This window comes from Patiria miniata, unplaced genomic scaffold (genome assembly GCF_015706575.1).
Source record: "Patiria miniata isolate m_02_andy unplaced genomic scaffold, ASM1570657v1 HiC_scaffold_2, whole genome shotgun sequence".
NCBI lineage: Eukaryota > Metazoa > Echinodermata > Asteroidea > Valvatida > Asterinidae > Patiria > Patiria miniata.
In genome coordinates this window covers 7,369,944-7,393,719 of record NW_024037058.1, presented here as the reverse complement: position 1 = coordinate 7,393,719, position 23,776 = coordinate 7,369,944, and the positions used below count along the sequence as shown (strand labels likewise).

At 40.7% G+C, this 23,776-nt stretch overlaps 1 protein-coding gene across 2 annotated transcripts; it reads left to right on the top strand.

Moving 5' to 3' along the window:
* Positions 1 to 3: 3 nt before the first annotated feature.
* Positions 4 to 23,776, top strand: LOC119726222 (mucin-5AC-like). Of its 2 annotated transcripts, none has more exons than XM_038197830.1 (16): positions 4 to 208; positions 1,297 to 1,457; positions 3,587 to 3,705; positions 5,156 to 5,266; positions 6,273 to 6,377; positions 7,479 to 7,537; positions 8,545 to 8,606; positions 9,546 to 9,642; positions 10,341 to 10,577; positions 14,626 to 15,102; positions 16,606 to 16,712; positions 17,941 to 19,501; positions 20,197 to 20,419; positions 21,785 to 22,027; positions 22,641 to 22,769; positions 23,256 to 23,776. In XM_038197830.1, exons 1-16 carry the CDS (start codon positions 139 to 141, stop codon positions 23,437 to 23,439), a joined length of 3,945 nt encoding a protein of 1,314 aa, XP_038053758.1. In that variant the 5' UTR covers positions 4 to 138; the 3' UTR covers positions 23,440 to 23,776. The 2 variants fall into 2 exon arrangements, with proteins under 2 accessions (XP_038053758.1, XP_038053757.1); XM_038197829.1 differs by having other exon boundaries at positions 16,597 to 16,712.

Here is a 23,776-nt window from a genome sequence, read left to right as displayed (position 1 = left end):
CGAAAAGACAGGAGCTCTTAATGGGAACAAGACAAACGAAACATACCGCGAGTTTGCGATTTTGCGGCCGGAAATCTGCTCCCTGACCCGCGAAATTTTTCATTTTTGTGGCAGTTATGAACCGTCCAACAGTTACCAATGTTTTCCCTTACCGCCGTAAAGCATTTTGCAGTGGTTCTGCTTTTGTTTGAGAGTACTCAAAGCCAAGGTAAATGGCATTTTTGGTTTCTTGAAAATAAAAAAAATGTCGTAAGCGATGTATGTTGTTTTTCCATTGACAAGTTACGATATTACAGTTTAAATGCACTCCATATGTGTTTATCTACTCCTGAGTCCTAGAATTATGATGAGGCTCCACTATAGTTCTAGGAGTAGTGTTTATCCAGTTGTCATATAAATTTGTTATTGAACACAAATTATTTTAGTTGAATTAAATCACACTCTTGGATTTTGGAATTTATGGAAACGCAGTGGCTATTGTTACGGCAGCCGTAACGCATTTCCCATTTTCTATCGTTACGGTAGACTGCAACCTGGCAACTTTTATAAAAAAAACATGACAAGAAAATATAAAATTAGAAGGAAAAAAGTGAATTTGAACTTTATGAAATTCGGACTTTATTTCCCTTTTAAAAAAAATCCTCCAAAGCCTCAGGTTAGAAAAGGAAAAAAATTCGAGTGCAAAACTGAAATTCGAACCCGCAACCTCGCGGTGCAAAATCCTACCCTCTATCGGCTGAGCTGGCGCACTGCTCGATAAAACGTGGGGAAACAAATAATTATATACCTGCGTGCGTATCAAAAAAAAATCGTAGAGGGCGCTAAACAACGAGTGCCGTAACGATAGCCACTTCGTTATGGAAAAGAACAATTAAGGTGCTATCTGGGTATTGAAAATATTCCAAGCATTTGATTTTGAACGATCTTAATATTTAATAAATAAATAATAAATTTTATAAAAATGTTGCCATCTTTTTTTTTTTTATTAAAAAAGGCAGTGGATATTTGACTGTGAACTGTCCAGTCCCCGATTGTTTTCGTTGTTGAACAGGTACTGCACTGAACATGTGCAGTGAGTGTTTTGTGGCTTAGAAATGTTTACCATGACCATGGTCATGATGGTGGTGACGAATCTTTGTCGCATTTTGCGCTTACATTGTCGTCGTGACTTCGTCTTCAGGAGACGGGAATCGGACCTTATTGCAATTTTGGACTTTTTTTGGCCTTCCAAAAAAAAAAAAACCCAGAGGCAGAATTTTTTTTAAAATTAAACTATCCTCATATTTTATCCCACAGATATTCAAGGACGGGTCAATTTAGGGTCAGATCCAAGCTCGACGATCTCGGAGTCCTTCCTTTTCAATGTAAACATTAATTCTGGGACGTTGCCGCTTTATTTCGATCTCTACAATGTGACAGATGACAGCTCGGCCACGGGGGATGCATTTGACGAAGATGTAAGCGAAAGTGTGCATGTAGTTTGACATCAAGCCCAATAAATTCGGGCTAAATATCTGGGGAGGGGAGTGCTGAAAATAGACTTTCTCAGCTGTGGGCCAAGTAAAAAAAAAAAAACCAGTTTCTCGTTCTCGCCAGTTTCCTTTTTCCTGGCTAACGAGTCATTTGTTCCTATTTTTTTGTAAATCTTACATGTCAATATATTTTGTCTTTTATGTATTTCCAGCAAATTGGTGGCTATGTTTACAAGTTTAGAATCTGGTAGAAAGGGTGACGGCTCATTTAGACGCTATAGTGTCAGTAAAAGAGTCGAAAATGGAAGAATCCTGCTTTAAGAATCCGCCATTTTGTGGGGAAAAAAGGCCGCCGCCTCCCGTTTATTTTTAAAAGTTACTTTTTTTTTACTTGGCCTAAAGTGTTCCAACTTAAGTTGTTCCCAACTTTAGTTTCAACTTACACACTTCCCTGGTTTTGGAATACTATGTCCTCTGCTCCTACATGTAGATGTCTAGTTCCCATACAATTTTAAGCGGGAACATTTTTGAGAACTTTTTGTTGCCAAATCTCCGGTAACCACATCCAAATCACAGCCAAAAAGGGCACATTTCCCAGACGATTTTCCCACAATCTGTGGAAATACATGTTTTCACAACACTTACCCTAACCCTCACCCTCCAGGGTATTGTGGCTAGAAAGCCTGCCAAATGCAGCAACATGCAAAACTTGTCTAAGTGACAAGCCTGCCCATGGTAGGTAGCAAGATCCATCAGGCCAAAAGTTTCAAGGCCAAACTGCCTCTGGGTCCATGGTCACTGAATGCAGCAAGATACAACTGTGGCATTATTCAATTGGATTAATGGCTCTCTCATTGTTTCAGAACTGACTGTTTAAAGCTACAGTCCATCATTTGTAATTTATGCATTTTGTTCGTTTGAAGCAACAAAAGAGTTCAAAATCTAATGAAGGCTACTGAGCAACTAACCTGATGAAGTTTCAGCTAAGCTTCAGCTGTACATTCCGAGAAAATAGCATTCTAAGATCTCAATTTCAAATCAAAAGTTACTGAATCATGTTTTGAATTGTTTGGAAATGCAGCTATACGCGACGTCGCGCACTGATCCGACGAATTATAACAACCGCGCGTGCGTGTGCGTCGTTCCAATACTTGTGCACGCTGCGATGAATAACAAAACGAACTACTAATTTAAATTTTCCTACGGTGCTTCTTAAGAATCACTGTTGGAAATGCCTTCTTTCGTTGATTACTTCAAAATGACAGCTTCCCAGAAAGAATAATTTCACAGGGAGTTTAATTCCCTTACTATCTTTCAACCAAGTTTGTTTATCAACAATAATTACGCCAGTTACTTTTCGGATGGCTGCAAATGATGGACTCTAGCTTTAAATGCACTGGTGTTGAATTCAGAGCTGCAAATTTTCAGGTTTTAACCTGAATGCAGGTTTTTCTTCAAAAAATGTGACAAATTAAAAGTGCTGGATTTGGTCTTACACATCCTAAAAACACATTTTTAAAAGAGGGCAAGGGTAGTTTCAGGTTTTTTAGTAGTGGTTCAGGTTTTGTTGTTGATATATTGGTGGCATCAGTGTTTCCCCTGGCTAATGAACTGGGCGAGGTGGTAACAATTCAAGTTGATGATTGAAACGAAATTTATGCAGTCTGCAAACTGAAAAGAATGCAGCACTCGCAAAAATGCGCAATGATTCCAAAAACACATCGAAATTGTGAGTTCTTGATACATGGAGGTAAAGGAAAACACTCATATATTACACAAAATGCAAATTTTTCAATTGATATTTCCTTTTTTGCCAATCTTCACAGCGAGGTGGTGATATTGGCAAAAAATTGAGCGAGGTGGTCATTGAAAGTAGCGAGGTGGGCCGCCTCAAGTTTGAATGGGCAGGGGAAACACTGGGTGGCATCTCCAGGGTTGATAGCTGAATGCATGCACAGAGCACCTGACTTTGCCACCTGCAAGCTTTAAAAAAATGACGGAAAAAGGCATGCATGTACATAGTTGATTTTTTATGTTTGACATCTCACATGTAAATGGAATCAGTTAGTGCTTATTCACTCCCATATGTATTTTTGTTCTTGTTTCGAAATCAGGTGGTTGTGACGTGTAGCATAATAACCGCTTTCACGGATGGGGATTCTGAGATTCAGTTCACCAACACAGGCACCGTGCCGCTCAGAAATGGAGACACAACGGGAACAGTGTCATTTGAGTGAGTCCAAGAAAATCTTGATCCAATTCTGAACCATTACAAGCAATTTCAGCAAATTTGCTCTGAACAAGCCAATTAACCCTGCGCGGAGTGGCCTACGTACCCCGGGTACGCAGGTGACCGAATTTTTTGAAAAAAAAAAAAATTAAGGGGCAAATGACGTTCACCTTCCATCTAATCCTCATTCAACCCATGCCAGATCAGCTGGTTCAATGGACTTTGCAGCCAGGGCTACACCCGAGCCGTGTCAACAACCTTGGGACCAGGCCTCCTGCCAAGTCTCATTGAAATAAACACCTGTAACTTGACACAGCCATCTCCCTTCAGCCACAAACCGCAGCCACCAGTCAATTATCTTTTAAGTGCCCTGTCTGGCAACTGTCTTGACACTGTCTGGCACGTGGCTTTTTGTTGTTTTGACATGGATAGGGTCTTGCCTAGTGGGGGAAGTACCTGCGTCCCAAAGGTACCAGTTGGCAACTTCCGATAAAAATTTCTTGTAAACGCTGCGCAGGGTTAATAGTCTCATTGTACTTGTTTGTTTGGCAGTCTTATAACAAAGTCCTTGGCAAGTAGTACAGGTCTAGTACATTTGAAAATATTAACAGATTCTCTTCAAATTTCAAAGTGAACTTGTGTCATTTTTTGTTGTTCAGAAGAATATTACTGACAATTTTGGAAAAACTTCACACTATAAACAAACTTTAGAAATCATAATTTTTTCACTTTTAGAAATATCATTATTTTTTTACTGTTGGAGGTAATTTTTTCACCACAAAAATACACATTGTGAATCTTGGATACCCTGGCTACTCAAAACTTTGGAAATTCCAAAATTGATTTTGACATGATTTCCCACACAAAGGCAACTTCAGACGCCAATAACTCATAACAAAGTTACGGGGGACATTCCTCGTTTAGCCTCAGCAGGTCACAAATGTAGTTAAATTTGATGTTTTTGAATCATTTTAACCCTAAAGGGGCCGGGTTATTTTGACCATCTCTCAAAGGGTTTTGGAATTATGGCTAATTAATTATTCATATGTACGAATGACAATTCTGCTCTGTGTACACGACGTATATGCGAAAATTCAGTTTTCACGGCGCGTAGCGTCGGAAAATTTTTCGCTAAGCGGCAACCCGTCGTTCGATTTTTATGTTTTTGGTATCAAAATATGCGCAAAGCTCGAGGCTAAAAAGTCATAACAGCTCAGCTCGCGGAAAAAGATTTTTAAGAGGCTATCACGGAAAATGTTGAGGGGGGGGTGGATTCCGCCCCCCACCCCCGGCCCCTTTAGGGTTAAATCGATCCACTTCTGTGACCTTCCCCAGAATTGGTTTTTTTTTTAAACAGTGAACACTGTTGCTTGTAGTTTTAGCAAGACCAAAATTTGGAGAAAATTTTTCCCTGCTAACTCTCTTTCGGTCCTTTTTTTTCCCTTCGCTGCAGCATCACATCCCAGGGGCGACGTATCGAGGTGCAGTGCAGTGGGGAGACTGCTGCCGCTCCACCAGGCACGACGTCGTATTTCAGCCTAGGCACGTCGGCCGGACAAACTGGGTAAATTGTGATAATCACAGTTTTTTTTAAAAGGGACCTTGAAATGAATATCTTTACTCAAACATACTTGTATAAATATTATTGCCTTGTAATTTCACACACTTGTTAAAAATAAAGAAAGTCTGTCGCGAGACAATGTGGCCCATGGAACAGGCTGACCTTTATCTCCAGTTTTCCTTGGCATGAAACAACTGAGAATATATTTCTGTTCCCTGGATGGGATGCCAGTCCATCGCAGGTTACTCCCCAGCTAATGGCAGTACAAAATGCCATTACAAAGACTGAAAATGAAGCATGTTAGCTTTTTAAGGCCAAAAAAAAAATACTTCTGCTTCCGATTACATGGTATTTGAAAATAGGGCAGGTAGGTAGAGTTTTTTTGGGGGCCAATTTTTGTTTGTGTACGATCATATGGAGACGTCTGGGTGTAGTTAAGGGTAAAGGTTTTTTCCTCATATTTCCCATAAATAAATTGGGGTAAGGGCTGTCAGAATAGGGTAGGTAGGGAAACCAGAAGCAGAACTATTGGGTTTTTTTTTGTTGGCCTAAGCATACTGTGAAATATATTTGCATGCACACTTTAACCCTAACCCCTTGAGCACTTTTACTAGAAAGTATCCTGAATCCGCCAAAATCCATAAATTTTGTCATGCAAATTTTTTTTGATGTCCTGAGTCCATCAGAATCTACCGGTGTACACGTACCTCATACACACCAAACAAATAGCCAAGGAGTTAAACTGTTGAGATCCTGATCCATCAAAGTCTTCCAACTGCTCAATATGGAGGTATCCTGAATCCATCAAAATCTTACAGTACCGCTAGGCCTACTGTCCTGAATCCATCAAAATCCCCAAACTTTTTCAACATGTAGGTATCCTGAATCCGCCGAAATCCTCCAAAATAGGGGTGTGGCTTGTGATGGATTCAGGTACGTTAGGGTCAATGAACATACTGTTGATATTACTTCTGAACTTTGTTGACTTTTTTTTGTGGTTTTGGTTTAGGTTTGTGACAATCAAGAAAGACCCTGTAGTGAGTCTGTGTAGTGATCAGATCCTGGTTCCCAACGCTGATGGAATAACTACAGGACAAGTGACCCTAAAGCTCAGGTAGGAACAGCTTTTTCTTTTTAAAGGAAGAAGGCATTCCTTCCCCCCCCCCCAAGATGGTGGATATATTCTTCCATTTTCTGGTGTCTTTTGCTGATAGTTTGTGTCCAAAGGAGCCGTCATCCTTTCTACCTGATTTTGAAGTTGCAGATTTGTCCGGAAACAAATTACATGTAAGATAAAACATGTTACAAATAGTACGTGTATGATAAAAAAAAAAAAAAAAAGGACAAAAAGGGGAAGGGGGGGGGGGCACAACTGGGAAAAAGGAACATGTTCTGATTCCTACAAAATCCACCATCGACCTCATACATATTCATGAGTGAAAGCCCATTTCTTACTGGTCCATTCACCATCAAGTTTCAGTCGCTCGTTTTGTTGAACTATCGCATGGTTTACCCGTGCAATAGTCTACTGACATTATAGGGGACCACTTTACATCCGTCACGTTAGCAGTTTTTCCAATGGTTGTATTTTTTTTTTGCAGTACCTGAAACCGCCCAAAAAGGTTGTTGAAATGTGAATTGACATGCAGGCTTATAAACAATGTAATATGTGTTGAATCATTTCTTTCTTTCTTTTTGTTTCTAAAATCACCCTCAAATTTCAATCAAAAATGGACGGAAAAAATTACCTAAGTTTTCCGTCCACTATTTGATGGAAATTTGAGGATAATGTCAAAAAGCAATATTAATAATCAACTCAGATTATCTTTAGCAAAAGGCTACACATTCATTTATGTGTTGAAATTCTTTTTTGGTGGTTTCAGGTATTTAATAAAAAATCACAACCATTGGAAAAACTGCTAACGTGAAATTGTGGAACTATCACATGGGGGTAGTGCACACGCACGAGCATCGCCCTAGTTTCATGAAAAGATGGCGGCGCAGGATAAATGATGTGTAACTTGACTATTAAACTTTTGGTGAATATTTTACGAGGTATAGTAAAACAAATATAACATGGTTTACTTCGGGTGGATAGTCGATATAAGTTGCCCTCGGTATTGGAAGTTGACAAATTTATTCCCTTAGCTTTGCCTCGGCACTACATGTAGTGTTCTATTATTAAATGTTTCAATTTGTGCTTTTTTGTCTGCAGTGAACCAGTGGAGACATCAAATGTTACAGGAATATGTCAGGTTACCGGTGTGCAACCAGGTAATGTATTAACCCTAACCCCCTAGGCCCTTGTTGCTTACAACCATCCTCAATCCTCCAAAATCCTCCAAAATTGTTCAACTCCGCCTAAATTTTTCAAAATTGTCAGACAGTCCTGCCTCAAAATGCATTCATCCTCAATCCTCCAAAATCCTCCTCATCCCAAAACTTTGCACTCGTGTTTAAATGAAGGATAACCAACGCCAAATCCTTCAAAATCATCAGACAGTCCTGCCTCAAAATCCATTCATCCTCAATCCTCCAAAATCCTCTTGTGCTTCAATCACCATTCATCCTCAATCCTCCAAAATCCTCATGTGCTTCAATCACCATTCATCCTCAATCCTCCAGAATCCTCATTTGATTCAATCACCATTCATCCTCAATCCTCTAGAATCCTCCAAAACCGCCAGGAGGATTTTGGAGGAGTGAGGTGGGTTAGGGTTAATATACACATATAGACTGGCAATGAGGTCACTAGTGCACGTCTATGTACCCCGAGAGACTGTGAGTGACCAGAAGAGGGTGCCATTTCCAGAGGTCGAAATAGTGACTGAATTATGCCAGTCCATATGTGTTTTATAACTCACTTCTGTCCAAAATATAAATAAGACAAGACAGTTTTCAGGGTTTATGTTTCCCTGGTTTCAGTTTTTCAGTCTAAGTTTTTGAGAGGTTGCTGGAACCAGTCGAAAATTGTTGAGTGCAGTGACCAATCAGCATAGACGTGCACTGAGCACTTAACTCTGCAAATTACACGCGCGCAATGTCTTGACGTGCGTCAAGTTCATGCTGACGCAAATTTCTTGCAATGGCTGGCACTGGCCTATAGTAGTGAGCCCCACGTGATCGTGTTTCAGCCAACGGGATAAATACCAGCTAGAGGCGTGTTATAAATAAAAATATTTTAATACAAAATCAGGACTTTTCTTCCCTTGTATTAAAAAACACCCTTGACTGTGCCAAATCTAAAGTTAGGTGTGTTTTCTTGTGCCAATGCTGTTTAGGTGAAGCCCCCTGGTTAGAATTTGAGGCTGTTCGGATTTTAAGTGGTGAAGACAGTGCTGTGGTGAGTTTGACATAAAATCCTTTTTTACTTCCAAAATTTTGTGATTTGCTCTGTCAAATATTCTTTTAAATTTCAGCTTAAAACAAATTCAAATATAGTTTTGTAACTATTTTATTTGTATTTTATTATATAGGGTGGTCCAAAATGGAAAAAAAGAAGACTTGCACTACCCTGAGACTAAAACCACATAATTATACCAAGAATGCATGGAGAATCTTTTTAGTTGGAAATTAAACCAAGATCGCCCGATTCGGTCCAGAATTTTTTGTTCTTGAGCCTATTTTGTGAAACAAGGCGGGGGTCATTTGACTTACATTGTAATTGATAGAGGGATTGTTATGAAATAATACCCACAGGGGAGTGTGTGGCCTAGTGGTTAGGGTTCGTGACCCATGATCAGAGGGTCCGGGGTTCGAATCCAGCCGCTGGTCATATATTGTGTCCTTGGGCAAGGCACTTCACCCCCACTTGCCCCTCTCCACCCAGGAGTATAAATGGGTACCGGCATTAGCTGGGGAGTAACCTGTGATGGACTAGCATCCCATCCAGGGGGAGTAGAAATATTCTCAGTCGTTTCATGCTACTGAAACCGGAGATAAACGCCGGCCTGATGAGCCACATTGGCTCGGGACAGACTTTACTTTACTTCACAAAATAGGCTCTGCAGAAAAAACCACTGGACCGAATCAGGTCTTTTTTGGTATCATAATTCTTCTAAAAGGATTGTCCATCAATTGGTATACAAGTGGTTTGAGTCTCAAGGTAGTGGAAGTATGTGGTTCCTTTTTTTTTTTTTTTTTTTTTAACCACACCGTATAAGTTCTAAGATTTTATTATTTTAAATTTATTTAAGACAAATTTTGGTTTTAAGCACTTTTGGTACTAATGTGATGACAGGAACATACTTTTTTTTGTTTTTATTTATATTTTGAATTTTAGATGGTATACCGCATCACGGGAACCGGTAGCACATTGCAGGTCAGGTGCTCGGCGGAATCTGACGACGGAGTCCAATTTCAGACGGCGTTATCGGAGAGTAAGACCCAAAAAACACTGTGATTTTATCTGTTATGACACCTCAGATTTTTAAATTTCTTTCTCCGTGTTCTTCAAGAAATTCAATTCTATTCTCTCTTAATTAATAAATTTTCAACTATGTTTTTTTTTTTTTAATCAAAAAGTTTTATATTTTTACAGGTGGGGGGGGGGGGCATCTAAAACCTTCTGGAAATAGGTTTTTATATTTGGCACAAACAGATCTGCCGTTCAAGCAGACTGGCTCCCAGGCTGCGCATAGGCTCCCAAGCTGCACGACACTTATTGTGGGGCAGGAACCAGCCTAATTGTATGAGCCTACCCCAGAGTATGGGCTAATTTCTTGGCCAAAATTGAATTAAAAATTTGTACAGGACAAATTCAGTAACTCAACGTGGGCCACATTTTGTTTTCAATCGATGTTTCATTCTTAACCTCGGTATTGCTAGAAACTAGCAATTTAGAAAAGGAGTCTTTTTTGTTGTTGACAAAACTCGAAAACGGCACAAGGAATGCAACTTGAACCAGTTTAACCAGTTTCATACAATTTATATAGAGTCTGTGTCGGAGCAATGGCTGTCAAAAAAGGTTACCAGCCAACCCATAATGCGATATGTATGAAGGTCACTGGCTCCCATCTTGTTTTGGTTAAGCAAGAAAATTCGCTATGCGATATTGTTTTGACACTTTGCATTCCAGCTGGAGACATCCTCTTCGACTTCGAATCCGGTTCCGTCCAGATGTTTCCGGCTTTTTCTGTAGTCACCGGGGACAGGTTCACACCCATCTTGGCACTCTCAGACCCCCTGCGGACCGGCGAAGCCGACGTCACGTTTTTCTGCCAATTGACGCCACTCAACACGACAGACGAAGCCCAGGATATCATTGACCAGGGAGAGTGCGTGGCACCGGTGGACGGGGTACCAGGAACAACTGGTAACGTATTTTACAATCCAACCTTAAAAAACAACTGATGTGGTGTATTTTGTATTCCTTGATGATTCCTTGTTGTGTCAGTACATGACAGTAGGCAAATGAGCTAACTTTTCTCACAGATGTTTTCAATGAGCAAATTTTGGGTTCATAATTTGAACAGAAAACCCCTAACCTGAACGGTGTCTTCCTGAAATGACAACAATGTCTTCATTTGTCAGGAAAAGCATGTACAACTTCAAATGTTTTAATAATGAAGTGCAATTTGCAATATTAACCAACAAGGGTCGTCAAATAGTTTTCATACATTTAAGAGTAAAAATTTTATAAAATGTGTTCCTCAGAAAAATTCATGTCAAAGACCCTTTAGGCCAAAAAAAAAAAGTCTCCGGTTTCTGGTATGGAGCTTGTCCAAACAGTGGTGCGGCGACGCGGCTTTTTTTTTTTTTTACCCGACTTTTTTGCTTCAAATGTCGGCTGATGACTGCAAATGGTGCCCGACTAAACTTAGTTCAAATATATGGGAGTCCAGAGAGGCCACATAAAGCTTATTCTCGATCATAACCCCATCTAAAAACACGTTGAAATTGCGCAGCAGCAGAATTCCACTCAAACCAGTGAGTTTGGCGGTTTTGAGACATCATCTTTCATTAAAAAAAAAACTTTTTCATTTTGCCGACGCGCATGGCTATGGTGACGCGCGCGCATACCAGAAACCGGAGACTTTTTTTTTTGGCCTTAAGTGATGTGTCTACATAGTATTGCTCATATTTTTTAAAAGGTTTATTTATATAATTAACATTAGCTTATTTTTTATTATATTTTGTAAAGCGCCTTGAGAGTATTTTTTAGGCCGATTTTGATGCTATATACTTTTGTTCCTCCTGCAAACAAATGTATCATAAATCAGGTTTTTTTCTTCCAACCTTGAAAACAAAAGTTAACTTTTTTGTCTCATCGAACACTACTTTTATCCACACTCTAATTTTTCATATTATTTGTGTTATGTTTCAAGTATTGACTAACAATCGTCATGCTTGGTTTTTTTTTTCACACATATTTGTTTCTTATCAACTTGGTAAGTAAAAGTCTATGTCCGATTCTTTGCATTTTCTCTGTGTAGTTAGTTGCTTCTTACTTTTGCTAGATTTTGGCCAATGTTTCTTCTTTCTATCTATTTTCTTGCATTTTTTTCAGCAGGATAATGGTTTTTGCAATGAAATCGTTTGAAACGATGTGAAGTTTCTTTTTTTGCCTTGTAGCCGTTTGTGATATTAAAATTTCAAACCATGCTACAGTTTTACTTGCCATACCAAGTGCCTCTATTTTCATGTTGCAAATTTGATTGGATAATGTCATCAGCAGATGACAAAGACAGCCAATCAAATGGCTGCTTTCAAGAGAGTTTGCCAATATTGAAATACATGTCACATGGCTGTTACCATGGAAACAGCAGGACATTAGCATAGTTACAATGCAGTGAAATGGGCTCATTGGGAAGAAATAAGTCATCTTAACCAGTTTACGCCGGAGGCCGTGTATACACACACAAGTTCTGTAGTCTGGTTCCCAGACCAAAAGATTCTGACTATTCCTGATGAATATTAGGTCAGGCAGCCTCCGTGGCGAAAAGTAATCATGACGACATGGATGGCCCTTTTTCAATGCTCGGGTTCGTTTCCGATTTTGCTTTATCGCTTGTATCTTTTAACCCTAACCCCCTAGGCCCTTGTTGCTTACAACCATCCTCAATCCTCCAAAATCCTCCAAAATTTTCCAAAATTTTGCAACTCCGCCTAAATTTTTCAAAATTGTCAGACAGTCCTGCCTCAAAATGCATTCATCCTCAATCCTCCAAAATCCTCCTCATCCCAAAACTTTGCACTCGTGTTTAAATGAAGGATAACCAACGCCAAATCCTTCAAAATCATCAGACAGTCCTGCCTCAAAATGCATTCATCCTCAATCCTCCAAAATCCTCTTGTGCTTCAATCACCATTCATCCTCAATCCTCTAGAATCCTCATTTGATTCAATCACCATTCATCCTCAATCCTCTAGAATCCTCCAAAACCGCCAGGAGGATTTTGGAGGAGTGAGGTGGGTTAGGGTTAATGTTCTGATCAAATTTTTAAAATAAATCACTTGCTTCGTAATATCATACAGTTATGATAATACAGTTTGATGTTTCTGTAAGATAACATTGACTAAAGTTGATCTGGAATCTTCAAAATTAGGCACCCAAATAGCACTGTAGCAGGCGGAGCCGAATGAAGACCGAGTCTTGGAAAATCTCAGTAACGGTCGTCAAATTCAAAATTGTACATGACGCAGCAAAAAGTTCAGCCATACGATCCGAGTATATTTGATGCATAAAATCATCGTTTAATTTCAAATTTTCTAAATGAAAGCATTGAATATTAATTATCAACTCATTTAAAATAAAATTAATAAGCAATTAGCAGTTAATTAAACCTATATTATATACTCCGGAGGCTACCGGACCTAAGATTCATCAGGAATAGTCAGAATCTTTTGGTCTGGGAACCAGACTAAAGTTCTGCAGTATTCAGAAGGGATGACAGATAAACACGCAAGGGAGCGAGGCCGAAAATATCTGTCATTGACCCGCTTGCAGCAAGCGAGGCAGGAAATACGAGTGTGCTGCCTGAGAGATGGCTTCAACCCGCCTGGCTTGAGATCGAGTGAAGTAATTCTGCACCTCGTTCCATTCTTGTCAAAATAATCCCGACGTGTACTGGTTAAATCCAATTTCATTTTCATGTCATAATAAATATTTTTTGCATCTGAAATATTTTGCTAATGCTTTCTGTGAATGAATATACAACTCTGGTGGCAGAAAGATAACAGTTGTGGCCTCTTCTCCAGTCGTTTATAATTCTGCTCAAATCATCATCCATAGATATCTGCAAGAAACCATACTAATCATGACATTGCATCAAGCGCATCTAGAATTAGGCTGCTATGTAGGCTATATTAATTTATGCTTTGAAACTTAAAGGTAATAGTCAACATTTGGTTTTGCTGTAATTTTCAGAAATGGATGGATTTGGTGGTTAGTAGTTTATAGCAAATATTGTTACACTGACCTGTTTCAAGTTTTGTGATCATAGATGCTGGAAAAACCAAGAAAAAGGTGCTGTTGTTGTAGTCTGGTTCCTTGACTCTACTTCAGACCAAATGGAGCAACTTATAGACTTTGGGGAATTGTTAGGTCAGGGAACCAGACTTCGGGGAATTGTTAGGTCAGGGAACCAGACTAACTGGATTGCATCTGTTCACAGATGTGTAACTGATTGCAAACAAAATGTGGAATTACTAAATTTGGTAAAGTGGGGGTAGTATTTGAAACTAACTCATTTTTTTCCAACATTGGCCGACCATCGTTGGAAATTGAATAAAATGACAGCACACCAGGTGTCATGATTTTAAAGGATGCTTGAGACTATTTAATAATAATTTGGAAGATCTGTTTTTGAATGGCTGCAAATGTTGGATGTTACCTTTAAGCTTTTCATTCTTAAAACTGCTATGCTAGCTTGCTAAATAGATACAGTGTAGATAGATATTTCTTTTTAAAATCTTTTGCTTTAAAGTGGGTACAGCAATAAGGGCTTTAGCAGGGTTTTTTTTCTGAGATCTTGCTTGAAATTAGTATAGACAGCAATTTTAATTCTTTGCTTGGGCCTTGGAATTTCAAATTCAGTCGTTTTGTGTAAAACTCTAGCATGAATAGGATTCCTGTTAGGAATGGCTTGCTGCTGTGCATGCAGGCTTTCTCAACAATAGTTTGTTCCAAATGGGCACATGTTCCCAATTGGGAACAACATGTTTGACCAGAAAGGCTTGAGAGAAACGGAAATGTACGTTTTTTTTGGCAGAGCCTTGTCTACAATCATTAGCCTGATAATTGTGAACATTGTGATTATGATGATAATGGGAACTTGGCACATTTCCAAGAAAGTTAATAATTAAAAACGAACGTTCCACCGGGAGCACTAAGCAACCTTTTTTCTCTCTTAAATTCACAGATAATGCAACAACCGACCAAATGGACATTATAACAAATGCGACCTTATTACCCAACACCACTTCTCCGGGAACGGCGTCGCCCGCACCTACCGCGCCCATTCCTGCCACGTCTGCACCTGCCACGCCTGCAACTGCCACGCCCGCAACTGCCACGCCCATACCCACCACACCCGACCCAATCACAACTGAATCTCCCACCTTTGTCCCCCTTCCTACCAACGTACCTTCACCAGCCAACGACACGGCCACGTGGGTCCTGGCCCAGCCGCAGATCGTGTTCCAAGAGGGCGACGCGGCGAAAGTGTTGGACATCCAACTGCGTAACGCCGGGAGGGGTTTCCAGGGCGGCTTGCTGGTGCGATGCTGCTCCACGCCCGATCTGAACACCAGCCCCAAGTACACGGACTTGTCTAGCTCAGTCGTAGCCAGGATGGAAGTGGCTGCGGCTAGGTCTGTCAACTGGACCAGTGCTACAGGTAAGAATGAAACAGAGAAACAGGAATGGCTGATCTGCACTGTCTATGACTATGGCTAATCTCCACTTGTGTGCAGTGGTAAAAGGGAAGACGTAGTCACAAAAGTTTGTGTTTTGACTTTGGCATTTGCTCAACAAGTCCTATGTGATTCTGTTAAAAGAGAAACTTTCTTATTGCCAAATAATCATAAAGGGTTTATCAATTCCAATAAAACAAGATACAGGGTGAGTTAAAAAAAAGCGGAACCCAACTCCATATTTAAACAAATATTTAGCACCAAACATAATGACTGGTAAAGCAATTTCAAGCTACTTTTTATGGAAAGAAAATACTGAAATTGGTCAATCTTTTCAAAGAATATCACCATAGCCCCAATATGCTAAAGAATTGCGCAAATTGTGATAAAAGCATGACATTTCGCATGTTGGTACTTCATGCCATGAAGACAAGTTTCAGATATGGAGACATTTTATATTTGACCTCTGGTGACCTTTAGAGGTCAATGAACTTTTACATACACTATTTATTACTTGCAAAAAAATTCTTTGGGGTCTGACTTCATGACATGTTGTACAATAATTATTAAAATACACTCATTTGCCCTAATTAGACTTCGGTCATGGTATGAAGACCTCGCATGCCAAGTTTCATGCTTAAATCACAAAATGCACAATTCCGTCCCAGTGCCGCACCACAAATTTAAACACCATGACCCTAAAACCTCTTTCATCCAAATCAGCGATTTCAAGAATCGTCGTCACAATTGTCTTCAAACATCACCAGCGATAAAACCTCAGTTTAAAAGTTAAAAATATTTAACAAAGTCCTTTTAAAGGCTCGTCTATTAAAAACCAGTGAATTTTATAAATCATATTGTTGGCCTAACCAGGGTAGTTGATAACGATATTGCGTACTACTGTTGTTGACAATTGTTGAAACAAGTATTCTGTGCCATTTTCTTTGTTGTTCCAAACAGTCAGAAAACACACTAAATTGCTTTTTTTTTTAGACGAGACAGGCTTTAGGGTCATTGTGTTTAATTGGTGATATTCTTTGAACGGATTGAGCAATTCCAGTAATTTTTATCATCTAAAAGTAGCTTATGAAATTGGCTTTCCAGTCAATATTATGTTTGGTGCAACATATTTTTTTTAAATGTGAAATATATTTTAGGGGTTGGGTTCAGCTTTTTTGACTCGCCCTGTAGAAATTTTTACAGGGTGAAATTCACCCTAACTTAATTTTTTCACTAGCCATTTTCACAAGTCTGCAATAGAATGTTTTAATTTGTGTACCAGAATGTCATAATCAACAATGTTATTTACAATAATTTTGACACGCAAGGCAGACTACTAAATAGGGGATTGGTTTTGACTAGTCCGCCGCTGTTTTTACTCAAATTTGGCGAATGGACTACTGCTAAGGTCAAACCCTGGTTTTTACCCTTCAGTAAAGAGCAAAACTCATAGCAAGATAATTTTTGTTCTGTTCCAGTGTCCGCAGATTTGCAGACAGAAACGCCCATCACCAACCCAGCATACACGGAAGTCTCCCCCTGCCCATGTGACCTGACGACCAATCGCTGTGACACCAATTGCTGCTGTGATCCGGTAAGGCCAAATTGTTGCAATTTCTTGTCAAAAATTGTTACTATTTACCCTCAGAATCGAATGAAATTTGTGATTTGCTTTAGCCTCCCCCCCAAAAAACCCCTTTGTCTGCCCCTCCCAAAAAAATGCAATTGAAACAACATGGCTGTTTTTAAATTTGTTGACATTTATGTTGTAGTTTTAAATGCTTTTGTTTAAAATGAATTTTGCAGCCCAATTGGGCGCATGTCAGGTCGTAGTGGCCCTTTAATTAATTTACAATGAATGCACAACTTATGATTATCCCAGCAATACCAAACCTCATTCACCACTTTAACGCTCAAGGTCTATATTCTAAGCAAAAATCAATTTCAAAATAGTTTTTTTAGAATATAATTTCTCTGCCTAGCAAAATTCAGTTTAGCAATTCTATGAAATTAGCCTTAGTAGTGAGACTTGAATCAACCTTTTTTATCCCCCTGGGCCCAATTTCATAGAGCTGCTTAAGCATAAAATTTGCTTAAGCACAAGAAACCTTGCTTAATAAAATCAGGTTACCCACCAAAACTCCATGCGATGTACACTGCTTGTGACTGGTATTTAGCTGTTTTTACTTAGCATAGCAATCGCATGGAGTTTTGGCCAGTTTACCTGATTTTGTTAAGTAAGACTATTTTGTGCTTTAGCAAATTTTGTGCTTAAGCAGCTCTATGAAATTAGCCCCAGGCTGTAAGCTGGAGGGAGATATTGCGATAGCGAACTCCTTCTGTGTATGTCTGTCTGTCTGTCTGTGTGTTATGTTTTGGTTAGGTCAACTCTTGTCAGCACGATAAATTGAGATATACTTTACTTGGGAACTTGAAATTTGGTTTGTGGGTTGTTCTTGGTAGTCTTAAGAAGCCTATCGCTTTTGGGGCCGACAGGTCAAAGTCATTATTGCTAAAACAATAGAAATCTTGTAAACGCGAAAAACTTGAGAAATACTTACTTAGGAACTTGGAATTTGGTTTGTGGGTTGCACTTGGTAATCTTATAAGAAGCCTATTGCTTTTGGGGCCGACAGGTCAAAGTTCAAGTTCACTACTGCTAAAACAATAGAACTCTTCCCTTTTGGTTAGGCACACTGACAAGTATCCATATTAACTGACTGTATAAAAACTGCCAGCATGCCAGGGGGGTTGCGCGAGTTTCACTTGCAGTATTTTTGTATTTTACAGACCACTTTTCCTTTGTGTTTTTTTATCACTAGCTCTGTACAGAAGATGACATCCTTGCTTTCAGCTGTATTTCTGGGATACCCGGTGGCAATTTTACCAAACAGCATGCTTATAATTGCTCTAACGAGGATATCTACCGACCGGACTATTTCCCATTCCTCTGTGTGCAAACGGACAATAGCCCTTTCCTAGGCCTGTACTACACCGCGAGGTCTGGTGCGCGGGATGCCGCAGGTTATAACACCCTCAAAGCCACGCCTTCAGACATTCAGGGTACGACAAGCTTTGAAGATACCCAGCAACGTTCGTTGGACTTCCAGAACGCCGGTAGCGGTGGCTACAAGTTTGGATTCCCTGTTCAGACACTCTTCGAGACGAACACGAGAGGTTTTCTTGCTTTGCCCGAGGCGGATCCCAGTGGAGGTTGTTCATGGTTGTCACCGATCCAGTTCCAAGTTGACGCCGCTTCCCGGTGCGACGTGAATCCAGTTCAGGGTCTTTGCACAGAATCGTCAGTGCTGAGTGCCCGCGCATACGCCCTGTCGACCAATATGGGTTACCCCCCGTGCCCGAATGCACCAAATGTTCTGGCGAATTACGGAGGAAGTGTCGCGACTCCGACAACTGTGCGATATCACTGTACAGATGACATCAACCCATACGTTGTCCCAAGCACAGGGGTTAGCGAACTCTTCCCTCCAACTGGGGAATCTTTCTTTCCCGACAATAACGGTAGCAGTACCGTCCCGCTACCTGCCCGCTGTGCCTGGGATGATGGTTACACCCTTCCACCAATCCCCGATTACGATGAAGCGACATACCTCTGCAGCAGCGCAGTCCTTGATGTCCGCTATGAGCTTTTCTGGCGTGGTAACCAAATCGTCCAATTAGACTCGGTCGTCATCATAGGAACTGTGGCCCTTTCACCAGACAGCTCCTTTAACTCAACCGACGAGAACGAACAACCAATTTTTGTAACCCCGCCCCCAACCGAGCCTCCTACCACACCCACCCTGCCCGACAGCACAACAGAAGTGACAATGAATGCAACAGATACTGATCTGATTACTGTTTACGAAAACTACACCGGACCAACGCAACAGACAACAACCTCAATCCAGACGACTGCTACACAAACGACTGAATCTCCAACGACTGAATCTCCTACAACGGAATCTCCAACAACCAATGCGCCGACATCACAAGGCCAGACGACTACCGATACACCAACAACCCAATCAGACATGACCACGGACTCGGGCATCGTGACAACAGACTCCCCCATCAACAGCACCAACCAAACCAACACCACTCTACCCTTCACCCAGCGTTTCGCCGTCACGTTTATTCACCTCCCGACGCCCCTCACTGACCCCGCCCCTGTTGATCCACCGGAAGTCGGCACCCAAGAAACTCTTTCAGGGAATCCCGGCTATATCACCGGCGAGCGGGTCTTCTCGGGTCTTGCTGTCTACGACCCGCTGGTTGAGTGCAATGACACGGGTGATTGCGCACCTGTGGATCCTCCTCAGCCTGGTGACTTTGTCCGTATCGATGATGCAGAGGTTAACAGACTGAGAGTCTGGGTACCAGGTAGGTCCAAATCTATTCTACTTTAAACTTTATGCATTGCCGAGTTTCATGAAGCTTTCAAGCAGATCATATGACTGACTGTGCAAATTTACTTGCAGTTGCAGCCCCAAGCAGTCTTTTTTCCACAGATTAACTCATGTTTTGTAATTTTGTTTAGTACTTGGAGACGGCACTCATTTGTCCTGTTCCCTGCCCTTTAATCACAAATTAAGCTAGCTGATATTCAATATGGTATCTTAGCAAACTATTTAGATGATCCCAAACACATAAAGTGACTTTTCAAACTTGCATCGTCCCCAAATATTTAGGCAAGTCCCAAAACATGACAGTGTCTTTTTGTTCGCATATATGGACCGGGTTCTTAAACTGCACAATTGCCATATTTTATTGACAAGAACAAAACAACTTTATAAGATGGAATTTTGCGTCGGGGTGATATAAATCAAACTAGGTTTTGCCCTTCACCGACGTTTTTTAAACACTGTATACTCAGTGTGTTACCTCCCGAGTGAAAGTTGGAAAAAATCACTCGGGTGGGACTCGAACCCACGACCTCCTGCTTTCTAGTGCAGATGTCTTACCACTCGACCACCGAGCTAACGGGATCGGTTTGCCGGTTCGAATCTGATGTACAAAACAACTTTATGTGCTTATCAAGTGTATGCAATCTCTTTATTTCCCTACTATTTCTGTAGGTCCAGGGAGTCTGTGCTCCCAATCCAGCCTGGCCGATGTCACGTTTGGCGAGGACCACACCTCTGGTTGCATACTCAGGCTAGGCTGGACCCGCCTCAGCAACTGCACTACGCTACGGGAGGCCATGCTGGCCGAGCTGCAGTCCACGGTGGCAGCAGACAGGATCGGCAAGGTCGGCAACGCAAACACTTCAATTGAAAACAACTGGGCCCCCATTTTCAAGTAAGTCTTGTCAAATTAGTATCTTCAACATAACCCTAACCCTCCAGGGTATTTTGGCTAGAAACCCTGCCAAACGCAGCAACATGCAACACTTTTCTAAATGACAAGCCTGCCCAGTGTAGCCAGATCCATCAGGTCAAAAGTCTCAAGGCCAAACTGCCTCAGAGTCTGAGGTCCCCAAACGCAGCAGGATACAACTGAGGCATTGCTCTACATGGGACTAGCTCTCATTGTCTTATGTTATGCACTGGTGTTGGTAGCTGAATGCATCAAAGTGCACCAGACTTTTCCACCTGATGCACTATGTTGCGTCTGGCAGGGTTAGGGTTAAGGCAAGTTCAATCAAGGACCATAGTTAACCATAGTTCAACTAACTACGGATCCTTCACACAAGGATGAACGACTGTTCTGAGCTCCAGTACAATATGCACTGAGCGGAGTTATCTTAGTAATGGGTTGGATGCGTGATAACAGGCATTTATACCCGTTGGCATGTTAATTGAAAATGTTCCAGGTGTGCCGTTCTGTCAGGTTTTTTTTTTGCATGACATCTGAAATGGAAATATTTATAAAACTGTAAGCAAAACCACTCCTTATGTATTAACAAACTTGTTCAAAAATTGTTAAAGAGGTTGTGGAATGCTCGAAGACATTTCCGTCATTTTTCGGGTATATGTAGCCTAAGGTGTGATGAAATAAAAACGACTATTGTTTCTGTCATAAAATGAGTACAAAAGGTACTTTTGAGAGCTGTTTTTCAAGTCCTGTCATGCCTGTTTCGACCCGAACGTGCAATTTGTGTAAAAATTGTCGTTGTGGGCAGCAAACAAAACACAGTAAATCGTGACCTAATAAACAGGACTCCCGATGCAGAGTAGCATAAACAGTCCTGTTTATTATGTCACGATTTACTGTGTTTTGTTTGCTGCCCGCAACGACGAGTTTTACACAAATTGCACGTTCGGGTCGAAACAGGACCTGAAAAATAGCTCTCAAAAGTACCCTTTGTACTCATTTCATGACCGAAACAATAGTCGTTTTTATTTCATCACACCTTAGGCTACATATACCCAAAAATTGACGGAAATGTCTTCGAGCATTCCACAACCTCTTTAAAAAAATGTCGGGATATAACAGCTGGTATTGTGCACTTTTTGTCATCATAGATGAGTCTAACCTTGAGTTTAGCCGAGTCGTTAATCCTTGTTTGTAGGATCCGTTGTAGGAACTAACTCTGATTGAATGGGATGCTTGTCAACCATGGTTGGACTTGTCTCGTTGCTAATTCATGACCAGCCTACTGCTGTGAAATTCTAAAATCTAAAACTGTTGTAAAATTATTTCTCAATACCCTCCCCCTATCAGCTCTGAGGAAGATATCATCCCAACTGAACCTCCACCGACGACAGTTGCCCCGACGACAGTTGATATGACAACAAATGAGCAGACAACACCGGAGTTCTTCAACGAGACGCAGTCCAGTCCCATGGACCTCCTGCAGGGATTGTGCTACGAGGTACCGACAGCAGTCAACATTGAGATCCTGTACGCTAAAGCTGGCGAATACGGCTCGGTCATCCAACGCGAGATCTTGGCAGCATACGTAACGTACGTCTCAGGCCCGAGCTGTTTATATTCAGTACTCTAGATTTTACCTTTTATACCCCAGAATGGCCGGGTTTATTTAAACTTTTCACAGCCAAAGGGAGTGATTTGTCCATTATATCTTGACCATAACCAATTTTGTGACCCTCCCTCCCCAAGCCAGTCACTTGGACCAATTTTATTAAACGGGAGTTTTGGGCTCGTTGGAAAGGATATTGAATTGCTTTCCAATGCTGTTAGCGGTGCGGCATAGGAACAGAATTGTGCATTTTGTGATAAAAACTTGAAACTTGGCATGTGAGGTCTTCATACCATGACAAAAGAGGCACCCCAAGCTCATCCAGGTTTAAAGACATCTGCAAAGTTTTCAGTTCAAATGACAAACAATTTTTTCTTTTTTTCATTAATGTCATTTTCAATTCACGTTTATGTCTGTGAGTGATTTGTCATATCCGCCGTCAATGACAAGTTAATGTTTCTCTCTATCCTGCCACCGACGCTTAATATTTCGTATTTTTCGGTAAACTTGAGAGGCTTGAGTAGAGCTTTTTCTTCAGCGTGAAAATCATGTTATGGCAGTTTAATTGATTATTATTATAATTTATGATATCCACAGATACACCAGGTCTACCGTTAAGCTGAATTGCATTGGAGCCGATGGTTTTGCCTGTCATCTGGATCAAACCTCCAACGAAACCACAGACTGGGTCCAGTCCTTTCCAGTTGCCAGCACTGTCACCTTTATGTAAGTTCCCCCAAAATATTTTTCGAATCACAGTAAAAAAAAAAACCAGAACCATGTCTGTTCGATGAACAGAACACAGGCTTTTCTGCATTTAAAAAAAATACTTGTAACAAATACCATGCCAAATTTTTGTTGAAGAAAATGTAAAAAGTTTATAAATTAATTTAAAAATTAGGTGATAACGTCATCATGACGTCACTTCAGATTTTGCACACCAATATAACAGTACCTACCTCCCCGCCAAGTCTCAAGACAATTGGATTTGTCCTTGGCATTTTTGATGATGTCATCATGACGTCAATCACATGTCACCACAAGTCTGCAAGTTATTCGCTTGCTAGTTATCCGCTATTCAAGCAATCTTCTGGACCAAGACATTTTTTGGTAATAAACTGTTAATTCCCTTGTATTTGTGACTTGACTTGCGATTTGTCTTTTGATTGTTCTGTGATTGACGCTGTTACTCTTCTGTTTGTTTTTATCCAGCCTTACTGAGCGTCAAAGCGCGAGACGCTGTGACTATGACCAGTGTGACGAGGAGATGCTGTTTCTGCTGTCGCTGCGTTTCCAGGGGGACTCGCGGACGTACACGGTTGCCATGTTAATGATTGTTGTCTTGCTCACCATAGCGTATTTTGCCATTACTAAACCTTGGTCGTTTATCATCTAACCAAAAGCCAAAATGCTTACAATACAAGCCAAAAATTGTCTGAGTTGAGTTAAGACCTCCAATTTAAAACTTAGCATCTATTCTTAGGGATTCCAATGGCAAATTTCATGAAAATCATCTTGTCTAACTGGAGGCAATGCAACCATCGTTTTTGGTTTAACAATGACCTTGATCTTTGCCTCATGACATTTGCCATGTTGCCCCTTCATCGGTAGGATACTTTAATAGGCTTACACTAGCTATGCACCTACCAAGTTTCATGACAATACATTATGTCTACCGTAATTTTCGGAATATAAGCTACGTGGAGTATAAGCCGCAGCACGCAAAAATCTGC